Genomic DNA, 22,903 nt, shown 5'->3' with positions numbered 1-22,903 from the left:
TTGTTTTTTAAGTCAAGATCACAGGCATTGTTTTCCCTGGCATTTTTCTCCTCCTCTTTGTTCTCTGTGACGCTTTTATTCCCACTTCATTGCCCTGTCTTCTTACTCATGATTGGTTTTGTTGCCTGTCCTTTCCACAGCTGGGATTAGCTCTAGAGCCCAGCTCTGATTCTGTGCTCCCAGGTGAAGACTTTCCGTGTCTTTCTGCCCGTCAGCTGTATTGGGAATTCCTTGTTCACATCTTCCTTACTTCTCCCTGCTTGAGCTACAGTCCTTTCTCCTCAGGTTGGACGGCATACATCCTGAAGCCAGGTGGAACCATGCCACATTTTTGTGCATCCTCACTTCAGTTCTTCTCCAAAGGCATTGCTTGCCAAATTTTGGCTGTCCCTCTCTCATGGAGTTTTCTCCTTCATCCGTGGTACTCTGCCCTTGTATCTTTCACAGATCTTTCCAGTAGATATTCTCATGGAGAGCAGGAATCTTCGTCCTCAGCCAACCCACCATGTCTGACTTGCTCATTGAATGAATTTCAGAACTCCAGCTTTGCTTTGAGGGAGAAAGATCCTCAGTTTGCAAGATTTCAGCCCTAATCTGGTGTCTTACTGTGGCATGCATCTTGCTCTTTGCTCTCCACGCTCAGGTTGGCCACTTTTGCTGCTGGAGCTCACAGCTTGCCTTCCTGAAGGCTTCACTGTCCTCTTGCCTGAAATGCTCTTCCCCCATTCCCTCAGACCGAGGACAGGCCACCTTCTGGCTCTAAAGCTCCCTCCTCAGAGATCCTTCTTGACACCCCAGCTCATGTGCATCTCCCCGTTCTTGTACCATGCCCTGTGCGTTTTCTTCAAAGCACTGATGGAAATTCTTATATATTCACTTGGCTTTGATCTGTCTCCTGCACTAGCCTGTGAACTCAGTCAGTGGAGACTTAACTGTCTTGTCCATTTCTGCATCCCCTGACACAAGAGTCAGAACAATGCCCAACACAAGTAGCTGCTCTGCAAATATTTGAATACTTAAAAATCACTTAAGAAATGTGCCAGTTAATAAAGATATTAATTTTAGACTCGTAGATAGAAATTTTTGTCTATTTTAAAGTATCTGATTACTTACAAGTTGGTAAGGTCTAGACAGTAGCATAGGGCAAATATTTATTTAGCTCAAATAATTATAGGGTAGAAATTATTAGGGGGCCACAGTTGAGTCCACTGGATGAAAAGCATCGAGGAGGTGGTGGGTGGGGTAGCACAAGAGATGTCAATTCTGACTCTTGCACCTACTTAGGGTCATACCTCAGTAACCTAACTTGTTTGAACTTGTTTCTCCATCTCAAAATGGAAGTAATCATACCTGTCCCTAGCATCTTAATAGGATTTTAAAGATTGAGATAAAGATGAAGTCTCTTCTAACCATAAATTCCATAAAAATATGAAATGGTACTACCAAAGAGGGCAGTAAACTCTAGGGTGTATACTTAATAAGGATGTATACATAATAAGTTTCAGGATATAGAATTTTTACCTTTTGAGTGGCAAAGATTTGTACTGTCGAAAGTGTCATTTTAGAGTTCTTTAAGTTCATAGAAAATAAATATATCCCTTTCTGAAAAATTCCTAAACAACATATTTTCAGATAGGTTTTAAAAAGTGTCATTTTGAAAAGAGTTATTAGAACGTTTTTGAGTAGCATATGTCAACGTGCAGTTAATTTTACTAATTTTGAAATTATGACAATGCCAGATTAACTTTATATTTCTAATTGTTAATCTTAGTAAAATTTAAGTAAGGCCCTTTGTTTTTGCACATGGCTTTTTTCTAGCCAGTTCCTGCCTAAGGAATAACCATATAATATGTGTGTTTTTTTTAAATCAGGTAAATTGGTCTGATCTTTCAGTCACAACAGTAACAAAAACCCACCAAGAACTACAGGAATTTCTACTGAAGGTAAAAGTATAGATTTTGTTGTTAAAATGATTTTTATATAATATACAGAATCCAGAAACCTCAACGTCAAAAAAAAAAACAGGAAAATTAAAACATATAAATAAAGGTTGGCTCAGAACTCTAAATGAACATTAGCTGTGGAAAACGTCATCTTATTCTAAACATGTTTTCTTACCTGACATTACCAACATAAGGAAATGATGAAGGGATTTCTACATTTAAAAAAAAAAAAAATGGAGGCTGGGTACAATGGCATGCACCAGTGATCCCAGCACTTTGGGAGGCCGAAGCTGGAGGATCGTTTGAGGCCAGGAGTTCCAAGACCAGACTGGGCAACTTAGTGAGACCCTGCCTCTACTTGAAAAAAAAAAAAAAAAATGGAGGCCTGTTCCTAGTTTCCTGCAGAGATGTGCATCATTGGTGGCTGCTTGCAAAGGGACTTCTTAGTAGAGAATGTGTTTGCAGAACCAGATGAGGCTTGCTTCCGCTTGGTGGGAGTTCTCAGATTTCACGACTATTCAGCTATGCACTTCCCTGAAATATTTCTCCATTTCTTCCTTCTTTGAGTTCCAGCTCCTCCCCACCTCACCCCCATATGATAGAATCTCCAAACTACTGGGAATAAGAAGATAATAGAAACGTTTTATTACAGACTTTCCAGAGGTGAAAGGTATCTTAGATCATTTTGTTCAAACCATCACCTGTTTCTTTTATACTAATATGATTTGATTGAAAAGTGGATAGAAATAAATATCAAAAAGAGAGAATAGGTATGAATGGTTGATAAATTATTCTTTTTCAGTAAGCAAATATTTTAAAATTTATTGTTAGTAGAGAGAGAAAGCAAAGTCCAGAAACATTCCCAACTCAGTTACTAAGTTTTGGGTACAAGTGTAGTTATTAAACATATATTTTGAGGCTAGTGCTAGTTTTAGGTTGTCTGTCACCATAAGTATATCCTTTTCAGATCATTCTTAAATCTATGAGAGACCATTTTATTCATCAACTTGTAGAGCTTTGAATAGCACATTAGATGCTGGTTCCTTGAGGAAGACTGTCGAAGTGTGAATTCTGCTGAATTTCTTATTAGTCCCTGTGAATGAAGTAGCACCCAGCGATGACTTAAATAGTTCCAATTTCCTCTGGTTTATTATAAACTAGGCTCTGTCAGTTAAGGGTTGAGGACTCCTTCTCCCACTCATTAGTGACCTGCCTTGGGTAAGGTTGGGGGATAAGTTTTACTCATTTCCAGATGCCAGAGGCCACTGCCTGTGACATGTCAGCTCTGGACACCTTGGCGAGGGAGATGGCATGGGTCTGTGAGCTTCTGGCTGCTGTGCTCAGTCATGGTAACAGTCGTGAGGATGCCAGGGAAGAGTTGCTCGGGCCGGGGCAGGCTCCATCTGCCAGGCAGTGCACCCCGCTGGAGAAAATGAGTGCCTGGATGAGGTTCTAATTACAGAGGCGGCTAAGCAGGGCTGCCTCACCCCACCTCCACATACTTTTGCAATCTCTTCTAGTTATTTCTGACTTTCCTCTGAACAGAAGAAATTTATCAAAATTTAGACAGGTGATCACGAACAGGCTTCATTTGGGTTAAGGAGCAGCCTGTTTTCATTTCCCTTCTTCTGTCCTTCCCACAACAGAATTGTGGGCAAGTTGCAGGAGTACAGAGCTGAGGCTGAAGAGCCTTGAAAAGGTGGGGGTCCAGACCGAGTGACTTGGTGCCAGTGTGTGTGTGAGGTCCTGCTTCCCTGTCCCTCATGCTGAGAGAGCATGCAGCTGACCGCCAGCTGGGGCCTAGCACATGGAGTCTGCCTTCTACTGGCTTTCCCTCTGGAAGCTTCAGCTGTTTGTGCTTTGACAGATTTCATTGCTTCAGTCGCCCATTTTTTCTAAAAGCTTAGGTGCTTTAAAACAAATACAACTCCAAATAAGGAATTCATTCTTCAGAATCATAGCAATTAATGAACACCCTGCTTAGCCAGTATTTGGATATAATGTTTTTCTCAAATAGTATAAGTGCCTCTCAATTACATGAAATAATCTGCAACATTGTGTACTTGTGTAAACATACTGCCTATTGTATGATACTTTTCCTTATCATTTTTTCTCTTTTACCTTCCTTTTAACATCATCTACACAAGTTCAGGAGCGGCGGCGTTCAGTGGCTCTTGCCTGTAATCCCAGTGCTTTGGGAGGCTGAGGCAGGTGGATCATCTGAGGTCAGCAGTTCAAGACCAGCCTGACCAACATGATGAAACCATCTCTACTAAAAATACAAAAAATTAGCCAGGTGTGGTGGTGGGCACCTGTAATCCCAGCTACTCTGGAGGCTGAGGCAGGAGAATCACTTGAACCCAGAAGGTGGAGGTTGCAGTGAGCTGAGATTGTGCCATTGCACTCCAGCCTGAGCGACAAGAGCAAAACTCCGTCTTTAAAAAAAAAAAAAGTTCAGGAGCAAAATCTGTCCTTTTGACATGTGCAAATGAACACCCTTTTTATTCTGTAGACCCTATTGACCTGTACTTCTAGCTTGCCGTAGTGTGGAAATGTGATTTGGAGGTCAATATTTCAAGTCTTTTTTTCCCATACAAATAGCAGCCTCTGTCCTTTGCATCCTGGCCCCCTTCACCTGTTTTTGTGGGTTGTTTTTTATTTATTTATTTATTTTCTTTTGAGACAGAGTCTTGCTCCATCACCCAGGCTGGGGTGTAAGTGTAGTGACACCATCTCGAGAGGCTCACTGCAACCTCTGCTTCCCCAGTTCAAGCTGTTCTCATGCCTCAGCCTTCCAATTAGCTGGGATTGCAGGCATGCACCACCACACCCGGATAATTTTTGTATTTTTAGTAGAGATTGAGTTTTGCCATGTTGCCCAGGCTGATCTTGAACTCCTGAGCTCAAGCAGTCCACCCACCTTGGCCAAATGTGCTGGGATTACAGGTGTGAGCCACCATGTCTAGTCCCCTGTTTTGTTTTTCTTCTTAGCAGTTAAGCTGTTGTTTCTCATGATCAGAATGTCTACTCTTATGCAGCCAGGGTTTTTGTTTCTTCCTTCACTGCAGTATCAGGGTTCCTAAAACAGTGCCTGGGGCACGGTGGGAGTTTGAAAATTTGCTGAATGATTGAATGAACAAGGACTACTACAAACATTAGATTATCCATTGGTCTCAGCGTATTTAGAGAGCAACATTTGTAATAGCTCAGTGCAAAAACCTTTCATTCCTCTGAACTTGTTCTGAGGCTGAGCTGGAGCTCTGGAGGTGGGAGGCTGGGTTTGCTAGAACTAGGATTGAAAGGTGAGAAAATTCAAAACACGTGACTAGAATATAAAAGACATGATTTTAAACTGTATGTATGTGTGTGTGTGTGTGTGTGTGTGTATATATATATATATATATACATTTTTTTTTAAGCAAATGAGCCTTTCTTTAAGACTGCAAGTAGGCCCTGGAAGTTGAACATAAAAATCACTTGAAAATAAATCAGTTTGCACATGCTGATGACCGCATACCTGCAGTCTGCCCAGCAACGTGAACAGTGTCACTGAACTGTGAATATTTATACGCTGTTGCCTTCAGCGTTCAGTACAACCATCAGTGATTTGGTGGTTGAAAAAGACTTTTCACTGACACTGGTTTTCTTTGGCTGTGTACAGATATTCAGTATAAATTGTGTTTAAAATGGGTAGTAGGATATATGCCTGGTGCTGTTAAGTCTGTATTAAAATGCTAATATCAAAATATAAATATTGAAATGAGCGATTTCTTTGTTTGGAAAATGGAGGCCGGGTAGGGCGGCTCACGCCTGTAATCCCAGCACTTTGGGAGACCACAGCTGGTGGATCATCTGAGGTCAGCAGTTCGAGACCAGCCTAACCAACATGGAAATCCCATTCTCTACTAAAAATACAAAAAAAAAATTAGCCAGGCGTGGTGGTGCACCTCTGTAATCCCAGGTACTCAGGAGGCTGAGGCAGGAATCACTTGAACCCAGAAGGCGGAGGTTGCAGTGAGCTGAGATCATGCCACTATACTGCAGTCTTGGTGACAGAGCAAAACTCTTATCTCAAAAAAAAAAAAAAAAAAAAAAAGATGGATAGATTCAGACCTTGTTTCTCCTGTTGGTGGTCAGAGGGCATGATTTCCACAGTGGGTGTGTGGAATGCCGACAGAGCCTTCCATCTGACCAGAGGGACTTCATTCTGACAGGGCATCTTGATCTTGCAGTCTCCGGTGCCACAGTGAGGGGTGCTTTATGCTACCTTTGCTAAATTTCTCGTTTCTGAATTGACTAAAAATATTTACTTTTCATAAGAAAATTTGCTTTGGACTTCTCAGAGCTCAATATGTAAATCAACAATCAGTATATATTTTTGTATTCCTGTGGCTTCTCAGATACTGTTAATGGTTCTACTCTGTATTTTAGTGAAAATGCCAGTAATAGCACAGATTAGTTATGAAAAGTCAGATTTAAAACTTTGAATTTTTCAAAGACTTGAAAAGTTGGCTTATGAATAATCAATTTACTAGGATTTTTAAAAAGTAAACTGATTACATTTTGTTTAAAATCTAAAATTTTTCTTGGCCAAGTGTTGATTTTTTTGTGGTTTTCATTGATCTGATTGCCTCAATCATGTGAGGCACCTCCAGTGCGTGGTTTTTATATAAATAAGTAATATTGAGGGTTTCTCACCTGTCTCTCATATTCAGTTCTTTATTTGCTGCATAGCACTGGTGATCTGACATTGCCTGAGAGTGAAACATAAAACAGGAGGCACAAAAGTGCTAAGGGCAAAGGCGCAGATAACACTCCTTGGAATACTATTCCAGGGTAAAAATAGTACTAGCTATGCTGAACAGAAGAATCTTCACCTTAACTCGAGAACCTTAGCATGGGTGTCATTTCAGTGTGGCATGTGGAGCCAGAGTGTAAGGTCCATGCAGGCGTCCTCCTGTCCCAGGAACATGTTGAATGCTGTGGGTTGCCCTGCACTTGGGGGAGCCCTGAGGTACGATGAGAAGATGGTGCATTTCCCAGTAGGAAAGGTCTGTGCTGCTTCATTATGGGGTCAGGTGTTATGAAGATTTGGGAAACAAACTGCTTTTGGGAAAATAATGAGCAGGAGGTAGTCTTCATTTTATGCATCTGACTTGTAACATATTTACCAGTAAGTGAGAAACTTAACATTGGATATTGTGGTTTTTCTTTTCTAGCTTCCAAAGGAACTGTCTTCAGAGACTTTTGACAAGACCATCTTAAGAGCCCTGAATCAGGGTTCCTTGAAAAGGGAAGAACGGCGACATCCTGACCTAGAGCCCATCCTAAGGTAATGATTTACCTAACGCCTGTTTCAGCAGCATACAGACAGGACAAAGCGCCACTCCAAATGGGGTCTTCAGGTGGGGGAATCAGAGAGATCTTTCTCTGGCGTACTTCTTAAAATGGACATGTTATCCTTGTGCTATATAGGTCTAGGCTCATAGTAAAAGATACCAAACTAGTTTTATCATTGTACTCTTTAGTTCTCTCATATCATAAAAGTTAGTTGCTTCTGAAATATGCAGATACTGAATAAAGCCTCTTATATTCTTTATAAAATACTTATTGAAAGAGGCCTTTGTCCAGGAGCTCCACTTTGAAGAGATGTTTTATTTAAGTTGTCAAGTGCGTGGGCTGGTGGGTGGGAGAGTGAAAGGCAGCCCTGCTTTCCAGCACCTGCTCTTCCTGGCCGTTGCTCTGTTGGAGCTTTGGTGCTGCCAGAGGTCAAGGTTTTGCCCACATGAGGTTGTTGGGCTTGTTGGGAAAGACCCGCTTAGATGAGATGATCTTGGATTAATTCCGGGAGCCTCCCATGTGCTCACAAAGGAAGAAATTGAAGACACAGGCGAGGCGTGTCGTCGGCGGCACAAGGGCCCTGTGGAGGCGGGATGAGTGTGGATGTAGGGAAATGTACTTGTTTCATGATGGGAAGTTGAGGGATCTTTTGCCCAATTAATGGCTTCTCTAAAGTAAGAGGTTTGCTTAAGAATGGGTAGATTGAGGGTGTGGGATCACATGCTTGAGAGTAGAGGGGATGTACATCATTGTGTGGAGATCTGGAGGACAACCTGCTGAAGGAAGTCAAGTGAGCTGGGCAAGGTGTGGAGTCCATTTGAGATTGAAGATCAATACGTTTTCGTGGTATTGGTCTGTCCTGTTGTGTGAGCTATTTTTTAAATGTTTCCCGGCAGCTCAGGTCCAGTGTCAGGAAAGCAAGTGGTTGTATGTATCCTGGATAAGGCTTTCTTGGATGTGACAGCAAGACAATGAGGCAAGGAAATTTGGGGAAAAATGTTCAGTTTTTAACAAATGATGGGCAGTTACAAGATCTAAGCTGGACTAGGAAGTGAAAATAGGTGAGTCTGCTAGAGTGGAATGAACTGTGCTTGGAAAACAGGTGCCATGGGAGTAATCGGGTAATTAAGCAGTGAGGGTCTCATTGGGATGAGAGTGAGGCAGCTGGGTGAGTGGATCTAGAGGTGACGGTGGAGGTCAGCGGATGGTTTTGGCAGTCGTGGCGCTCACCTCTCTGAGGGCTTCCCTGTAGGAGGGACATAAATTCAGGAATAATGGCCAAGGAAACATGCTGTTTTACTGGAAACTTGCAGTTATTAATAAATACATGACATAAAAAGCAGTGCTGGAGCCTATATGGCTTAGGTTCAGGGCATAAGTAAGACAGCCTATCATCTGCCTTCTAAACTTGAGGTGGCCCAGTTTGGGAAGCCGACTTCCCAAGGGAGAGCAGAGGTGTGTGTCATTGACTCTTGCGGCCCCCTCCTGAGCAGGGAATTGGGACCAGTGAGTATTCTCAGGATGTGCGAGGCTGAAAAGAAGGGGATGTTTGCTCCCCAGTGGAGACAAGCAGAAATCTGGGAGTGGGAGAGTATTTTCATTGTATGGCAAGATCTGGGGTGTGACAGTGGAAGTAAGATACTAGAAGAAGATAGGAATGTGAGGAAATTACTGGGGAAAAGGCGGCCAAAGAGCCTAGTGTCAGGTGGGTCACCCATGCAGACACCCATGTGGTCGTGTAGGCTCCCAGCATGACAGAAGATTTGGAATGGAGGAGACAGGCCAGGGCCAAAATTGAATATAAGCATGGAAGAGTGACCTAAAGGTTGGTGCGTGACATAGACTAGGTCCAGTTGACGCAGAGCGGCTGAGTGGCAGGTTGAGTCACGGTAGTGCCGGCGCATGAATGCTGGGAGGCTGTGGGGAAAGGCTCAGCTTCCACGTGAGTGGCAGTGAGCACAGTTGGAGTCCAGGGGCTGGGCAGATTGTATCAGAAATAAGGAGATACAGGCTGCCTGCACAGAATCTGCATATTTGGGGAATCTCAAAGGGCACAGGGGAAAGATTGAGAGAAAGAGAGGGAGAGGGCCGGGTACAGTAGCTCACACCTGTAATCCCAGCACTTTGGGAGGCTGAGGCAGGAGGATCATTTGAGGCCAGGAGTTTGAGACCCGCCTGGGCATTATAATGAGACTCCGTTTCTACAAAAAATTTTACAAATTAGCCAGGTGTAGTGGCATGTGTAGGTCCAACTACTCAGGAGACTGAGATGAGAGGATCACTTGAGCCCAGGAGTTTGAGGCTGCAGTGAACTGTTAGTGCCACTGCACTCCATACTGGATGACAGAGCCAGACCCTGTCTCGGAAAAACCCTTGATGCCTGTGTGTTCTAGGAGATATGCTGAACTATGTGGTTCAGGTCTTAGTAATACCATTGACTGCATTCTTTGTACGACTATCATGTTTCAAAAGTCATTGCTGGCTCCCGTTCTCTTTTTCCTGTCCCTTCTGACCAGTTAAGTCCTAAAGCCATTCAGTGGGGCAGAGCAAGGTAGACAGCAGCATCAGAATAGGAGGATGTGCCCTGATGGACTGGAGAAGGGCACCTGTGTGGGGTGAGGAAGCCATTCTGTCATGGGCAATGGTGGTGGGAGGCCTGGCCCATGTCACAGAGCTCAAAGAGAGTGAGGAGGGCAGATGCATGGAGCAATGGCCTAGCAGGCCATTGAAGCCTAGGCAGGGCCAGGAGGGCACCCGTCCAGGGGTTGGAAGGGAGCAGCAGCGACAGAGGAGAGAGCCTGTTGTAGGGGATTGGAGCAACTGTGTAAATATATTCAGGACAGTGAGAACCAGGTTTCTTTCTTTTGGAAAAGGGCGTTATCCTATGAAAAGCAACAAAACCACGTTGAACCCTGATCCCTAGAGTGTCTGATTGGAATTGAAGTCATTGGTGTGAACTCATGGTATCTAGTATATGCAGATACAGAAATAGATATGGGTGCATATGTGTGATTCATTGAAAGGGTCTGGAAGTAGCAACATCCCAGTAACAGTGGGCATACCTGTGCCCAGACCTTGACTTCTCTATGTGATTCTCCATTAAAAGGAACTAGAGCTCCTCTAAAAGGAACTAGAGTTCCTTGAAGTTTTGAAAAGCTGATTTCAGGGCTGGGGCAGGAAAAGTACAAGATGAGCCTGTGGTGCCAGGAAACACGGGTGTGCTCAAAGAATGATCCAGTTTTGTCAAAAGGACAGAGCCAGCTTGACGGGGCTTCTAGTGTCACATCTAGGGTAAATAGAACATCAGGACAAATAATAATAGTACATTGCATAAAATAGGAAACCGTGAGTCCATGTTGAAATAAATAATAAGTGAATAGGTTGAGTGTTTGAGGAATAGGATATTTACAGTATCAAAGTCCTTTCCCAGAATTTTTTTCACAGAATAATACTTCTTAATCGTAAAGGGAGAAGGAGTAACTTTAGAGTGGAGAAGCCTTGTTGTGCACCATTGTAATCAGCTGAAGTGAACTTATCAAAGGTGGGCAGTCAGCATCTCCTCCACGAGACAGGCTGCAGCAGAAGCACACAGCCCCACTGCTCTGTTCTTGCCAGGAATCTAATTGCGGGGAACCCTCAGACAAACCACCATGGACAGCATTCCAGAGTATACCTAGCCTGTCCTCTTAGGTGCAACAGCTGAGTGTGGTGCCAGATGCTGAACTGGATCTTTGATATGAAACGGGTCAATTGGCAAAACTTAAATGGGATCTGAGGAATAGAAAGTAAAAATTGGTCAGTGTTAATTTCCTGATTTTGATTGTAGGAGAACACAGGAAATACTGATGTCTTTCCAGGAGTTAGCCATTATATCAGGTATTTATGGTTTAGGAAAAAAGCCTTTGTACTGTGTTCGTAAGTTTGGGATTTTCAGAAGGAAAAAATTAACTATTTCTGGAAGGAGCCATTTTCAAAAAATGGCTCTCAGCTAGGACCCCAATTAAAAAGTAAGCGGCTGGGCACAGTGGTTCATGCCTGTAGTCACAGCCCTTTGGGAGGCCAAGACAGGAGGATTGTTTGAGGCCAACAGCCTCGGCAACATAGTGAAACCCCATCTCTACAAAAAAAAAAGGTAAAAATTAGCCAGGTGTGGTGGTGCACACCTGTAATCCCAGCTACTCCAGAGGCTGAGGTGGGATGATCACCTGAGCCCAGGAGCTTGAGGCCGCAGTGAGCTGTGATTGCACCACTGGATTCCAGCCTGGGCAACAGAGTGAGACCCTGTCTCTTAAAAAAAACAAAGTATGTGTGTGACTTCTTGTTAAAGCTTTTAGGATTCTCCTCAGCTTTGATCATACTTGGCCTCTTGTGCATGTCTGTGTCTGTGTGTTTTAAGCGTTTTTAGTGTAAAGATGTTATTAAAGCTAATTTTGAAGAATGCAGAAGTGTGGACTGAGAAAATTTCCCAGTTTCCCATTCTCCAACTCTAACAGCTAAAGTAGTCTAACTTTTCCAAAATTTTCTGTGCACATAAATGCCCTTAGATTTATGTGTGTATATATGTATTTCGTTTACTATCCAAACGGAAGTATTTTATACATATTAGTACTTTTCTGCCACCTTTTTCTTTAAATATATTGGGACATGGTAACATCAATACATGTAAAAAGATGGCTGTTTTATTTGCTACGTAATATTCCTTTTTAGCTGAACTGTAATTAATCAGCATATTTTATGTCCATTTTAGTTGTTTCTAAATATTTTTAAACTACTACAGTGTACAGGTGTATGATTATTTAATTTTTTACTTTTTATTAATTTTTTTTTTTGAGACAGGACCTCGCTCTGTTGCCCAGGCTTATCTCAAACTCCTAGGCTCAAGCAGTCCTCTCCAGGTATATATTGTTAACACATATGGATACATTTATCTGTAAGATCAATTTATAGAAATATTTTAATTGGTCAAAAGTGACATGTATTTTTAACATGTAATATTTTCAAACTATTTCTAAAAAGGTAGCAGCACTTTATATCCTCTGAGGCCTCATACTTGTATCTCCCACCTGAGCAGACTCAAAACATTCTCAATTGCTCTTCTTCGCCCATCTCAGAAAGAAAGACAGTCTGATTTCAATTTGTGTTTGAGTAGCCTTTGCCGCCCCCTGTGAATGGCCTTTCATGCTTTATTGGTGTCACTGATTGGAAGAGTTACTTGTTAGATAAAGGAAAGAGCCCTGCTTGCGATTACTTCGTGACCATACAGGTGTTTTAAATTTTTATGTAGTCAGATTTATTGATCTTTTCTCTTGTGGTTTCAGGGTTTTGTGTCATGCCTAGAAAGACCTTTTCAAAGATATGTTTGAAAACATATCTGAAATATGTTTCAAAAAATATTTTTAAAATGTTTTCTTCTGATCCTTTAAAAAAAAAAAATCTTGGATTCATTTGTAATTTTTTTGATGTAAGGAGTATGGTGGGGATTCGTATCTTTTCCCAAATGGCTCGCCTGTGGCCTCAACACCATTAATAGGATGTCAGGACACTTCCTTCTCAGTTTGTGGGTTTTAAATTAGTAGGTCATCCTTTGTGTCTCAGAAGTGTAGCAATTATAAAGGAGGGAGAAGAAAGGAAACTGAGAAATAGGAAGTGTTTGTAAGTGATGCAGATCTTGGTTGGTACAGGACACACTGCATTTAGTCTCAAATATGTTATAGGTTAGGAAAATGAAAATACGGCCTGAAATGTGCATTAGGGGTTGGATGATTTCTGTCATGTCAAAATGTAAGCTTGTTTTTCTTATTGATTTGATTTATCAAGTAGTTTATGGCCACTTTGATTTTTTAATATCAGTATAATTGCCATCTTGTGGTTATTCATTAATGAGCCTTGACTTTAGTTTGTGTGCTGATTTCAGTCCCCTGCCTTTATCTCATTTGTGGTTTAAATGTAATACTCAGTGTTCCTGTAGTGGATGTGTACATAGGATTTGGAGTTATATCTGGGCTGTTCCTTGGGACTCAGGCCTTGAATTGAAGGTGTGCCTGTGCTTTTGACCGGTTGGTTTCTAACATGACTGGGTGTGGGTTCCACCACTGCCTTTGGATTTTAAAGTCAGCCTTAGGTAATATGTTCAGACCTGGAAATCTAGATTTGCTCCTGAATTCAGATCTCAGTTCTTTCATCTCTTAATTTCACCCATGTCTTCCTATTGAATGTTTACTTTCACATTAGAATACGAAGAAACAATCTTGCATGATATACAAGGCAACTTTGGCCCATAAAGGTCATCTGTTGGTATCTGATTTTGTAATTAATCTGAATAATAGGTCAAAAACCTTGGGGGATAAATTAATTAAAATTTAAAATGAGCATTAAAAGTGTTCAAAACTAATAGAATGGGATTTGTACGTTAAGCACCTAAGTAGTAGGTAGGGTGACTGTTTATCTATGTGTACTGTTTGATTCTCGTAACCATAAGAAATTGGAAGTTGAAAGGCTAACTGTTTAGGGTGCTTCAGCTTATAAGTGATTGAACTGGTATTCAAATCCACAGTAAACTTTCTAGTAGATTCTGCTCTAATTGTATGTCCAAGAACCCTTTTACAGGTACCACTGTCGGGAAGACCTCCAGCTGGAGTCTCTTAATTACATAAATAAAATATGAGGAAAGCTGGGTTTCAGAGATAACTTTGACTCATGGCATGATACACATTCAACATGAATCATCAGTCAGTCATGCCTTAGGTTGTAGAATGTATGTATAATATATGATAACTACATAATTGACTGTTCCATATTTTCCAGGACTCTTAGCATCCCAAACTTCCCAACTTCCTACTTTGAGAGTGTGGGAATGTCCCTTAATAGTGCAGCCAAGGCCGGGCACGGTGGCTCAAGCCTGTAATCCCAGCACTTTGGGAGGCTGAGACGGGTGGATCACGAGGTCAGGAGATCAAGACGGGGTGAAACCCCCTCTCTACTAAAAAATAGAAAAAAACTAGCCGGGCGAGGTGGCGGGCGCCTGTAGTCGCAGCTACTCGGGAGGCTGAGGCAGGAGAATGATGTGAACCCGGGAGGCGGAGCTTGCAGTGAGCTGAGATCTGGCCACTGTATTCCAGCCTGGGCGACAGACCGAGACTCCGTCTCAAAAAACAAACAAACAAAAAAAAAAACAGTGCAGCCAGAGGCCAGGCTCGGTGGCTCATGCCTGTAACCCCAGCACTTTGGGAGGCTGAGGTGGGCAGATCACCAGAAGTCAGGAGTTTGAGACTAACCTGACAGACATGGTGAAACCCCATCTCTACTGAAAATACAAAATTAGCCAGGCATGGTGGCACATACCTGTAATCCCAGCTACTCGGGATGCTGAGACAGGAGAATCGCTTGAACCCGGGGAGGCGGAGGTGGCAGTGAGCTGAGATCGTGCCATTGCACTCCATCCTGCGCAAAAAGAGCAAAACTCAGTCTCAAAAAAAAAAAAATAGTACAGCCAAATGAGGAGAACACCACCTGTGAAGAAGAGTAAAGAAATTGCAGTTGTTTTTCTGAACAGAAGGGTGGCTGTTGGACCACTTGGGCAAAGGCTGGAATAATACATTTTTGGGCCAGAATTGAAACCTTACCATTAGATTATACAAAATTATAAATGCACCTATTTTGTCAATTCTTGCAAATGAGTTTTGTTAAATGTTACTGATTTCTTGTCATAGGAAATACATTAGAAAATAATACTCTTTTCTACAGGAAAAATATTTTTCCATACCTGAATTAAACTGCCACTTAAGTCTGCTTTATAATTGAAACTGAGCTTCTTGTGGATTAACATTACCTGAAATTAACAAATCTCTCTTCTTTTTATATGCAGGCAGCTATTTTCAAGTTCATCACAAGCTTTTCTACAGAGTCAGAAAGTACACAGCTTCTTTCAGTCCATATCATCAGACTCCCTACACAGTCTCAGTAAGCATCCTCTGTCCCTCTGTGGAAGTCTTTTTTCTTTGTTGGATTTTATTGCTTTACCATGTCATTTTTTGTAGGTTTGTCACTTTAGTTAAAGTTAAGGAATAGTGACATACAATTATTTGTCATTTTTAATGAGTTTTACACTGCAGTTTTAAAGAAAGTCATGTATAAAAGCTAATATAACAGAGCAGACTGATTCCAAGGTAAGGTCTGAGTCTCTCTAGACTTTGGGGTGTGGCCAGTCCTTCATTTCCTGGGCAGGAACTGTCCCGTCACCGGCTGGAGACCTTACAGTGCCACGTGCTGGTGTATGATCTAGTCTGTCTTCCTCCTGTCACCTGTTTCCAGTTGACCTTTCCAGCCGATCAGACAGAAAACATTAGCCCTATTCTTCTCACTCTGCCTCTTTGTTTTCATCACGGAAAGGACAACCCATGCCAGACAAAGGATGTCTTCCTTTATGTCCCTTCCTTACCATCCCCTTGTTTACAGTTAGGCCTTTCTTTCATGCAAGGACTATTAAAGGTAAACCCTCACTCTTCTCAGATTCTAGTTTCCCACTCTAATGTATCCCTGGATTATCACAAGGATAAATGTGTTAAATTCCTGGTTGGTCTGAAATTCAGGCCCCACTGTGACCTTCCAGGAGCTTCCTTCTGCTCCCTGTGCTCTGTCTCCCAGCACGCCCAGCCATTGCCTGTCCTGTGTCTTTGCTCATTTGTACCTTTACTTAAACATCCATCCTTTTGTCATAGTCTGTTAAAATCACACCTGTTTTAAGGCCCAGCTGAAACATCACCTCTTCCATGAAGCTTTGCTAGTTTTTCTTATGTTCCGTATGTTGAGTTTTGCCCTCTTGTTTCAGCTTTCACCACTGTCTGCCTTGTGTTTAATTTTCTACACATCTACTTCAGCCTGCCTTTTACAAATATTTTGTCAGTAACATTGGCGTGTCCTTTAGCAGAATTTCTGCTGAACTTCAGGCATAGCTACTATGGCAGGGAACATTTTTCTTTTTTAAAACTGTCCCTCTGCTTTCAACAGAGTCATATTTTCCTGTATTTAAAGGGGAAAGAAAAACACATATTTCCTCAATTTGAGGTGGGAGAAAAAGAGGTTAAAGAATAGTATGATTGAGTGTTATATAGGCTAACCTTTAAAGTTTCTCTGAGTGTGTTAAATGCTAACGTAATTATCAGTCAGAATTAAAAATGTGACTCTTTATGACTAGTTGACCAAGACACAATGCACAACTCCAGGGTTAAATTTATGTCTGAATGATAGCAACAGCATTTATTAAGAGAATCCTGATCATTCTGGAGCTATGTAGATTTAACCATCAGTGAGTGCTTTGTTTTGAACATGTATCAGTAGCATCAGTTTAATTTCAAAAAGGCATTGAATTGAGCACAAAGTTAAACTTTCAGTTCAGATGAACAGGCTGCTCAGGAAAACTCACCCAAGTGAGGAGTTCATATATAAGTAATAAACTCATCTTGAGGGCGTGGTAGTGTTTAAATTACATAAGCAGTGCTAAAGAGGTTGGTGGATTTTGTTTCAAGTTTGTAAAATTAAAACACCGTATGAAAGTACAGAACTTGAGATTGTGGGAAATCTTGTCAGCCTAACGTTCATGCATATCTGAGTTGTTTCACTAGTGAATACACTGTTTTCAAGGCTCATTTGCATACACTGTTGGGTTTTTTTTTTTTAATTGACAGCTTTACCTTTTTATTCTCTGGGTCAGAGAGCATCACTCCATATCCTGAAAACTAGCGCTGAAAACGAAACAATGCTAAAGTCCTGAATGAGTTAAGATGTTGAACTGTGGAGTCCTTCTGGCCTGTGTTTTAATGGGGAAGTAATCCAAAATGTGTTGCATGGGCCAGTGCTGGTCCATAAATTGCTGGTTACTGTTCTGTAACACGAGAACAGAAATTGAGAGCAGACACTGAGAGATTAACAATTTGACAGTGCCACAGTATTTTATTGTATTTTACAAAAGTAACGATCCACAGCAAACTGAAGATTTAAAAAAAATAAAAACTGAATCTTTACCACACCACAGATGTTTAAGAGGCACATTTCTACTTTATTTGCTCATTTTCTCATGAGCACACTGGGGCTGACAGATATGAAATGACTTGCCCCGGTCAGTCGCTGTTCAGGGAACAGCTGGCTCCTTGATCACGGTTCCCACTCATAGTCTAGTGCTTTGGGCAGTGTCAGCTTGCCTTCTCACTAGTAGCCGTGTTTTTTTTTTTTTTTTTTTTTGGAGACGGAGTCTCGCTCTGTCGCCCAGGCTAGAGTGCAGTGGCCGGATCTCAGCTCACTGCAAGCTCCGCCTCCCGGGTTCACGCCATTCTCCTGCCTCAGCCTCCCGAGTAGCTGGGACTATAGGCGCCCGCCACCTCGCCCGGCTAGTTTTTTTGTATTTTTTAGTAGAGACGGGGTTTCACTGTGTTAGCCAGGATGGTCTCGATCTCCTGACCTCGTGATCCGCCCGTCTCGGCCTCCCAAAGTGCTGGGATTACAGGCTTGAGCCACCGCGCCCGGCGTAGCCGTGTTTTCTTCACCACTCACCCCCCATTCATTTTCCTTAGGTAAAAAAAAATTATTATATTTGTTTTCTTTATTTTAATTTTCCTGAAAAGTTAATAGTATTGAATACTTCCTGCAGATAACTTACAATCCTCTCTGAAGACTTCTAAGATATTAGAACACTTAAAAGAAGACAGCTCTGAAGCTTCAAGTCAAGAAGAAGGTAAATGTAGCTTCACTAGAGTAAATCATTCTGCCTGCTGATAGCACATGGATAGAACAGTTAAGGAGTGGAGAAATTGACATATGGGAATTGCAATGTGACAGAGGTTGCATTACAAATAAGTGGAGAAAGAATAGACCGTTCAATAAATGGTGTTGGCACAGTTGATTTTCCATATGAAAAAACAGGTATAATTAGATTCCCAATTACATCATGCAGAAGACATTCAAGTGAGTAACAACTTATATGTAAAATGTAAAATTTAAATTTTTAAATGTTAATTTGGGAGGAGAAGCCTTTCTTGAACAAAGTAGAGCATGACCACAGTAGAGATCTTACTAAATTAGAGCTTCCATGTGGCAAAAGGAACCATACAGCCAGGAGACAATCCATAGATTGGGAGATGTTTGCAAGATACTTATAGATAAGACTATATCCGGACTATGGAAGGATCTTCCTAAAAAGTCAATAAGACAATCAGCCCAACAGAAATATAGGTGAAAGACATAAACAGGTGATTCTGAGATGAGGAAACCTAAACAGCTATTACATAGTGTGCAGCCTCACTGGTATCAGGAAAATGCAGATGGAAACAGGTGTCATCTCACGCTCAGCAGATTGACAAAACATTTTGGAGTCTGACATCAAGCATATGAAGCAGTGGGAACTCTCAGGCACTGCTGATGGGGTTATAAATTGACACAACTATTTTGGACAGAAATTTGGTGCTGTGTAGTGAAGTTGGAGATAATTATATGCTGCTGTCCAGCAATTCTGCATCTATGAAAATTGTTACACACCTGCAAAAGGGGACATGGGCACAGGTCCTTGAGGCAGCATTGTTTGCAAGGGCAAATACTAGCAAATTGCATGAACAATTTCAAATGTTAATAAAGTTATAAATAAATATAATGTCTTTGTACTAGGTAGCAATTAAAATAAAGGATATTTATTAGTACAGTTGGCTCTCCATCTCTGCGTTGGTGGGTTTAACCAACTGTGAGCTGAAAGTATTTGGGGGAAAAAATTCTTTTTATTGTCATTATTCTCTAAACCATATAGGGTAACAACGATTTGGATAGCGTTTACATTGTATTAGGTATTATAAGTAATCTAGAGATGATTTAAAGTATACAGGAGGATGTGCATGCATTACATGCAAATACTGAAGGACAGTTGTGTATTGAAACATGTAACAGCTAATGTGTTTATGATCACACATATATGGATAGTTAGAACTTGAACTAGAATGTTTCAACAAGTAAGGTACTAGTTAGTCTCTAGAGAGATGAGGGGGGAATGGAATGGAGGAAGACTTCAGTCATTCCTGTGATACTCTGTTTTTTTTTTTTTTTTTTTTTTTTTTTTTTTGAGACGGAGTCTCGCTCTGTCGCCCAGGCTGGAGTGCAGTGGCCGGATCTCAGCTCACTGCAAGCTCCGCCTCCCGGGTTCACGCCATTCTCCTGCCTCAGCCTCCCGAGTAGCTGGGACTACAGGCGCCCGCCACCTTGCCCGGCTAGTTTTTTGTATTTTTTTAGTAGAGACGGGGTTTCACCCTGTTAGCCAGGATGGTCTCGATCTCCCGACCTCGTGATCCGCCCGTCTCGGCCTCCCAAAGTGCTGGGATTACAGGCTTGAGCCACCGCGCCCGGCCGATACTCTGTTTCTTAAAAGAGGCAAATATGGAGCAGTCTGGAGGGTGGTGTACCTGGGCATTTGTTATATTAACAAATACAGGTTTGAATGTTTGAAACTCTTCATTTTTTAATGGTTAAAAAGTTCTATCTGAAATTGGATGTTTTAGTTTTGTAGGGACATGCTCATAATAGACTTTCATAGTTTTGAACAAGATTGATTTGCTCTTAGGTGGAAGACATTTGAGAGGATATAAAAGGTAATTCAGAGTTTACTGTGTTTTTGAAAAATTTGCTTCAGATATCTTCTTTGTTGAGAAATGCTTAGAAGTGCTTCATACAGTCTGTCACCAGTGGTTATGATCATACAGACTAGTAGCATCCTACTGTTGGTTTTTGCTGCAGCATTTAATTTAATAAGTTACTTTTTCCTCTCTCCTAGATGTATTGCAGCACACCATAATCCACAAGAAGCATACTGGGAAAAATCCCATTGTGAAGTAAGTATCCTTTTTCTAAAACAAAAAGTGCTTTGGTACATTTTAATTAAATTTCTGATGTATTTGGCTATAATTCTGTCATTTTGCTATTTGCTTTTTATTTCTCCACTTTTTCTGTTTCCTTTTCTCACTTTTTTTTTTTTTTTTTTTGCCTCCTTTTGAGTTGTTTTTCGTCTCTACTTTTTTTTTTTTTTTCCCTGTTAGCCTTGATAGTTTTACAATGTTTTTAAATTCTTCTAGTGGTTACCCTAGAGATTATATTACATATCTTTGACTTATTAAAGTGGGATATTTGTGCTTGTACTGGTCCCAAACAATTTGAGGACCTTAGATTACTGTAACATCATTTATTTCCCCCTAACTTGTAAGCCATGGCTGTCATACATTTTAATTCTCTGTATAATTTTAAACCCCATGAAACCTTTTTGTAGTGTTTGTGTACTCATTCCTTCCTGTGTCTCTGAGCATCCACCTGTGATCATTTTCCTTCCAACTGAAGAACACTTGAGTATTTCCTATAGTCACATCAGCCAGTGATGAATGTACTTACATTTTTATCTGGAAAAAAATGTTTATTTTGCCTTCATTTTTAAAAGATACTCTTGCCACATGTGGGATTCTAATTGGGCAGTTATTTTCCATGAGCTTTTTGAAAGTATAGCTTCCTCATCTTCTGGTTCTCCCTTTATTTCCTTGCATCTTATTCTCTCTGCTCACCTCCAGTTTCTCCTGCAGATCACATAAAGCCATCTGTGTGATTTCTGACTCATACCATGTTAGCACTCTGCTCCTCAAGTAGGAGCCGTGACTTTCCATGTTCCGCCTCAGGGCCTTGGCTGCTCACAGAGGAAGCTGCCTCAATCCTTTTTGGGTCTGTCATTCTGGGAGGGACCAGAGGCTCGGAGCTGCTGATGCTTCCAGCCTCCACTGTGGACTTTTCATTGCAGTCCTTTGCCATTTCATTCTCTCCACTCCCTTGCTCCTGCTTTTTGGGATCTTTTCACAAATAAACTCTGTTATTCTGGAGTCTTCATTTGAGAGGAACTCACACTTAAGTCATCTGACATCCAGAGTTTCAATCGGTCTTACTGCTGCTCTTTTGAAGATAATATGCATTTCCCTCTGGTTGCTTTTAAGGTTTTTTTGTTGTCTGGTTTTCAGCAGTTTTCCTAGCTTCCTTTGCATGAATTCTTGAATCTGTAGCTGGATGTCTTTTGATTTTAGAAAACTAGCTTTTACTTCTTCAAATATTTCTTCTCCGCTTTTCTCTTGTTCCCTCTTCCAAGACTTCAAATCCTTGTATGTTAGATTTTTCACCATGTCCCATTTTTTGTCTGTTTGTTTGTTTGTTTTTTGAGATGGACTCTTGCTCTGTCATCCAGGCTGGAGTGAAGTGGCACGGTCTCAGCTCAGTGCAACCCTCCGCCTCCCGGGTTCACGTGATTCTCCTGCTTCAGCCTCCCAAGTACCTGGGACTACAGGTGCCTGTCATCACACCTGGCTAAATTTTTTTGTATTTTTAGTAGAGACCGAGTTTCACTATGTTGGCCAGGATGGGGTCTTGAACTGCTGACTTCAGGTGATTCACCCGCCTCAGCCTCCCAAAGTGCTGGGATTATAGATGTGAGCCACCGTGCCTTGCCATCTCATGTCTTTTAAGCCTTTTTTGTTTTTCACATTTTTTTCACTCAGTGCTTTAATCTGTTTTCTTCTGACCAATGTTTTCTTCATTGGTTTTCTTCATCTGTTTCCTGTTGACTAATTTTCTCCATCTATTTCCCATTTGTTGAGTTTGTAATATTAGTTTATTGTGTAGTTCTATAATTTACATTTTTTTTTCTTCTCCAAATTTCTCTTCCAAAATCCTCAGTATTATATTTGTCAACCGTGTTAAGCACTGTTATCTGAAAGTCCATGTCCAATAAGTTTATCATCTGAATTCTGCTGGGGCCTATTTCTCTTGTCTGTTTCTTTGGTTTTTTGTTCTCATTATCCTGTCCCTTCATGTACTCAGTTACTTAAGTACTCATGACAGCAGTGCTCTCAAGATGCGGATTGTGTAAGCCTCTCTGTCCCAACTGTAATAAGCAGTGTATGATGATCACCATCACGCAGTGTCTAAAAGCAGAGTGTGCAGCTGTTACTACTCTTTTTAGAGACAGGTATTAATGATAAATAGATGTGTAGTGGTTTATTTCTCATAGTATACTTTTTTTTTCTTAGACCTATCAGGCATTCTGTGAAGAAACTAATGTATTGAAAAAAGGGTTACTGTAACTTCTTCATTGAAATGAAATAGCAGGTTACTATTGAGGGCAGATTTTCACACTTTCAGAAACTTTTCTTTGGCAGCAATATTGGTACAAGTTGTTCTCCACTGGATGGGCTTACCATGCAATATTCTGAACAGAATGGAATTGTGGATTGGAGGAAGCAAAGCTGTACCACCATTCAGCACCCAGAGCACTGTGTGACCTCAGCTGACCAGGTGTGTGGGGAGTTTGTTTTGGACCTATATAGTTAAAGCATTGCTACTCTACAAGAAAATAATTAAGTTCTGTAAGCTTTCAGTCAGATAGTAATCTGGTAAGAAGAAATGAAGGAATGTTTAAGTTTTAGACTTTATATATGATCTAAGCTCTTCTGAGACTTGAAAATGTGTATTTAGATAACTTTTATTGCTTGTGTAAGATTAGTACACTTTAATATGACACCTTGCCAGGCACCATGGGTCCCGCTTCTAATCCCAGCACTTTGGGA

The 22,903-nt window shown here is 41.2% G+C and overlaps 1 protein-coding gene across 1 annotated transcript in view; it reads left to right on the top strand.

Annotated features, from left to right (window-relative positions):
* The window catches only part of ZCCHC2 (zinc finger CCHC-type containing 2), a 59,315-nt gene that overhangs the window by 20,977 nt on the left and 15,435 nt on the right, over nucleotides 1–22,903 (top strand). Inside the window, exons 4-9 of the mRNA XM_050767518.1 lie at nucleotides 1,872–1,943; nucleotides 7,163–7,275; nucleotides 15,148–15,242; nucleotides 17,926–18,009; nucleotides 20,086–20,143; nucleotides 22,496–22,631. Of these exons, the coding sequence (XP_050623475.1) occupies nucleotides 1,872–1,943; nucleotides 7,163–7,275; nucleotides 15,148–15,242; nucleotides 17,926–18,009; nucleotides 20,086–20,143; nucleotides 22,496–22,631 (558 nt within the window). The remainder of the gene's footprint in view (nucleotides 1–1,871; nucleotides 1,944–7,162; nucleotides 7,276–15,147; nucleotides 15,243–17,925; nucleotides 18,010–20,085; nucleotides 20,144–22,495; nucleotides 22,632–22,903) is intronic.

Source organism: Macaca thibetana, chromosome 18, assembly GCF_024542745.1.
Source record: "Macaca thibetana thibetana isolate TM-01 chromosome 18, ASM2454274v1, whole genome shotgun sequence".
NCBI classification, from domain to species: Eukaryota; Metazoa; Chordata; class Mammalia; order Primates; family Cercopithecidae; genus Macaca; species Macaca thibetana.
The sequence above is the reverse complement of the archived record's forward strand: the minus strand, read 5'-3'. Positions and strand labels throughout refer to the sequence as shown.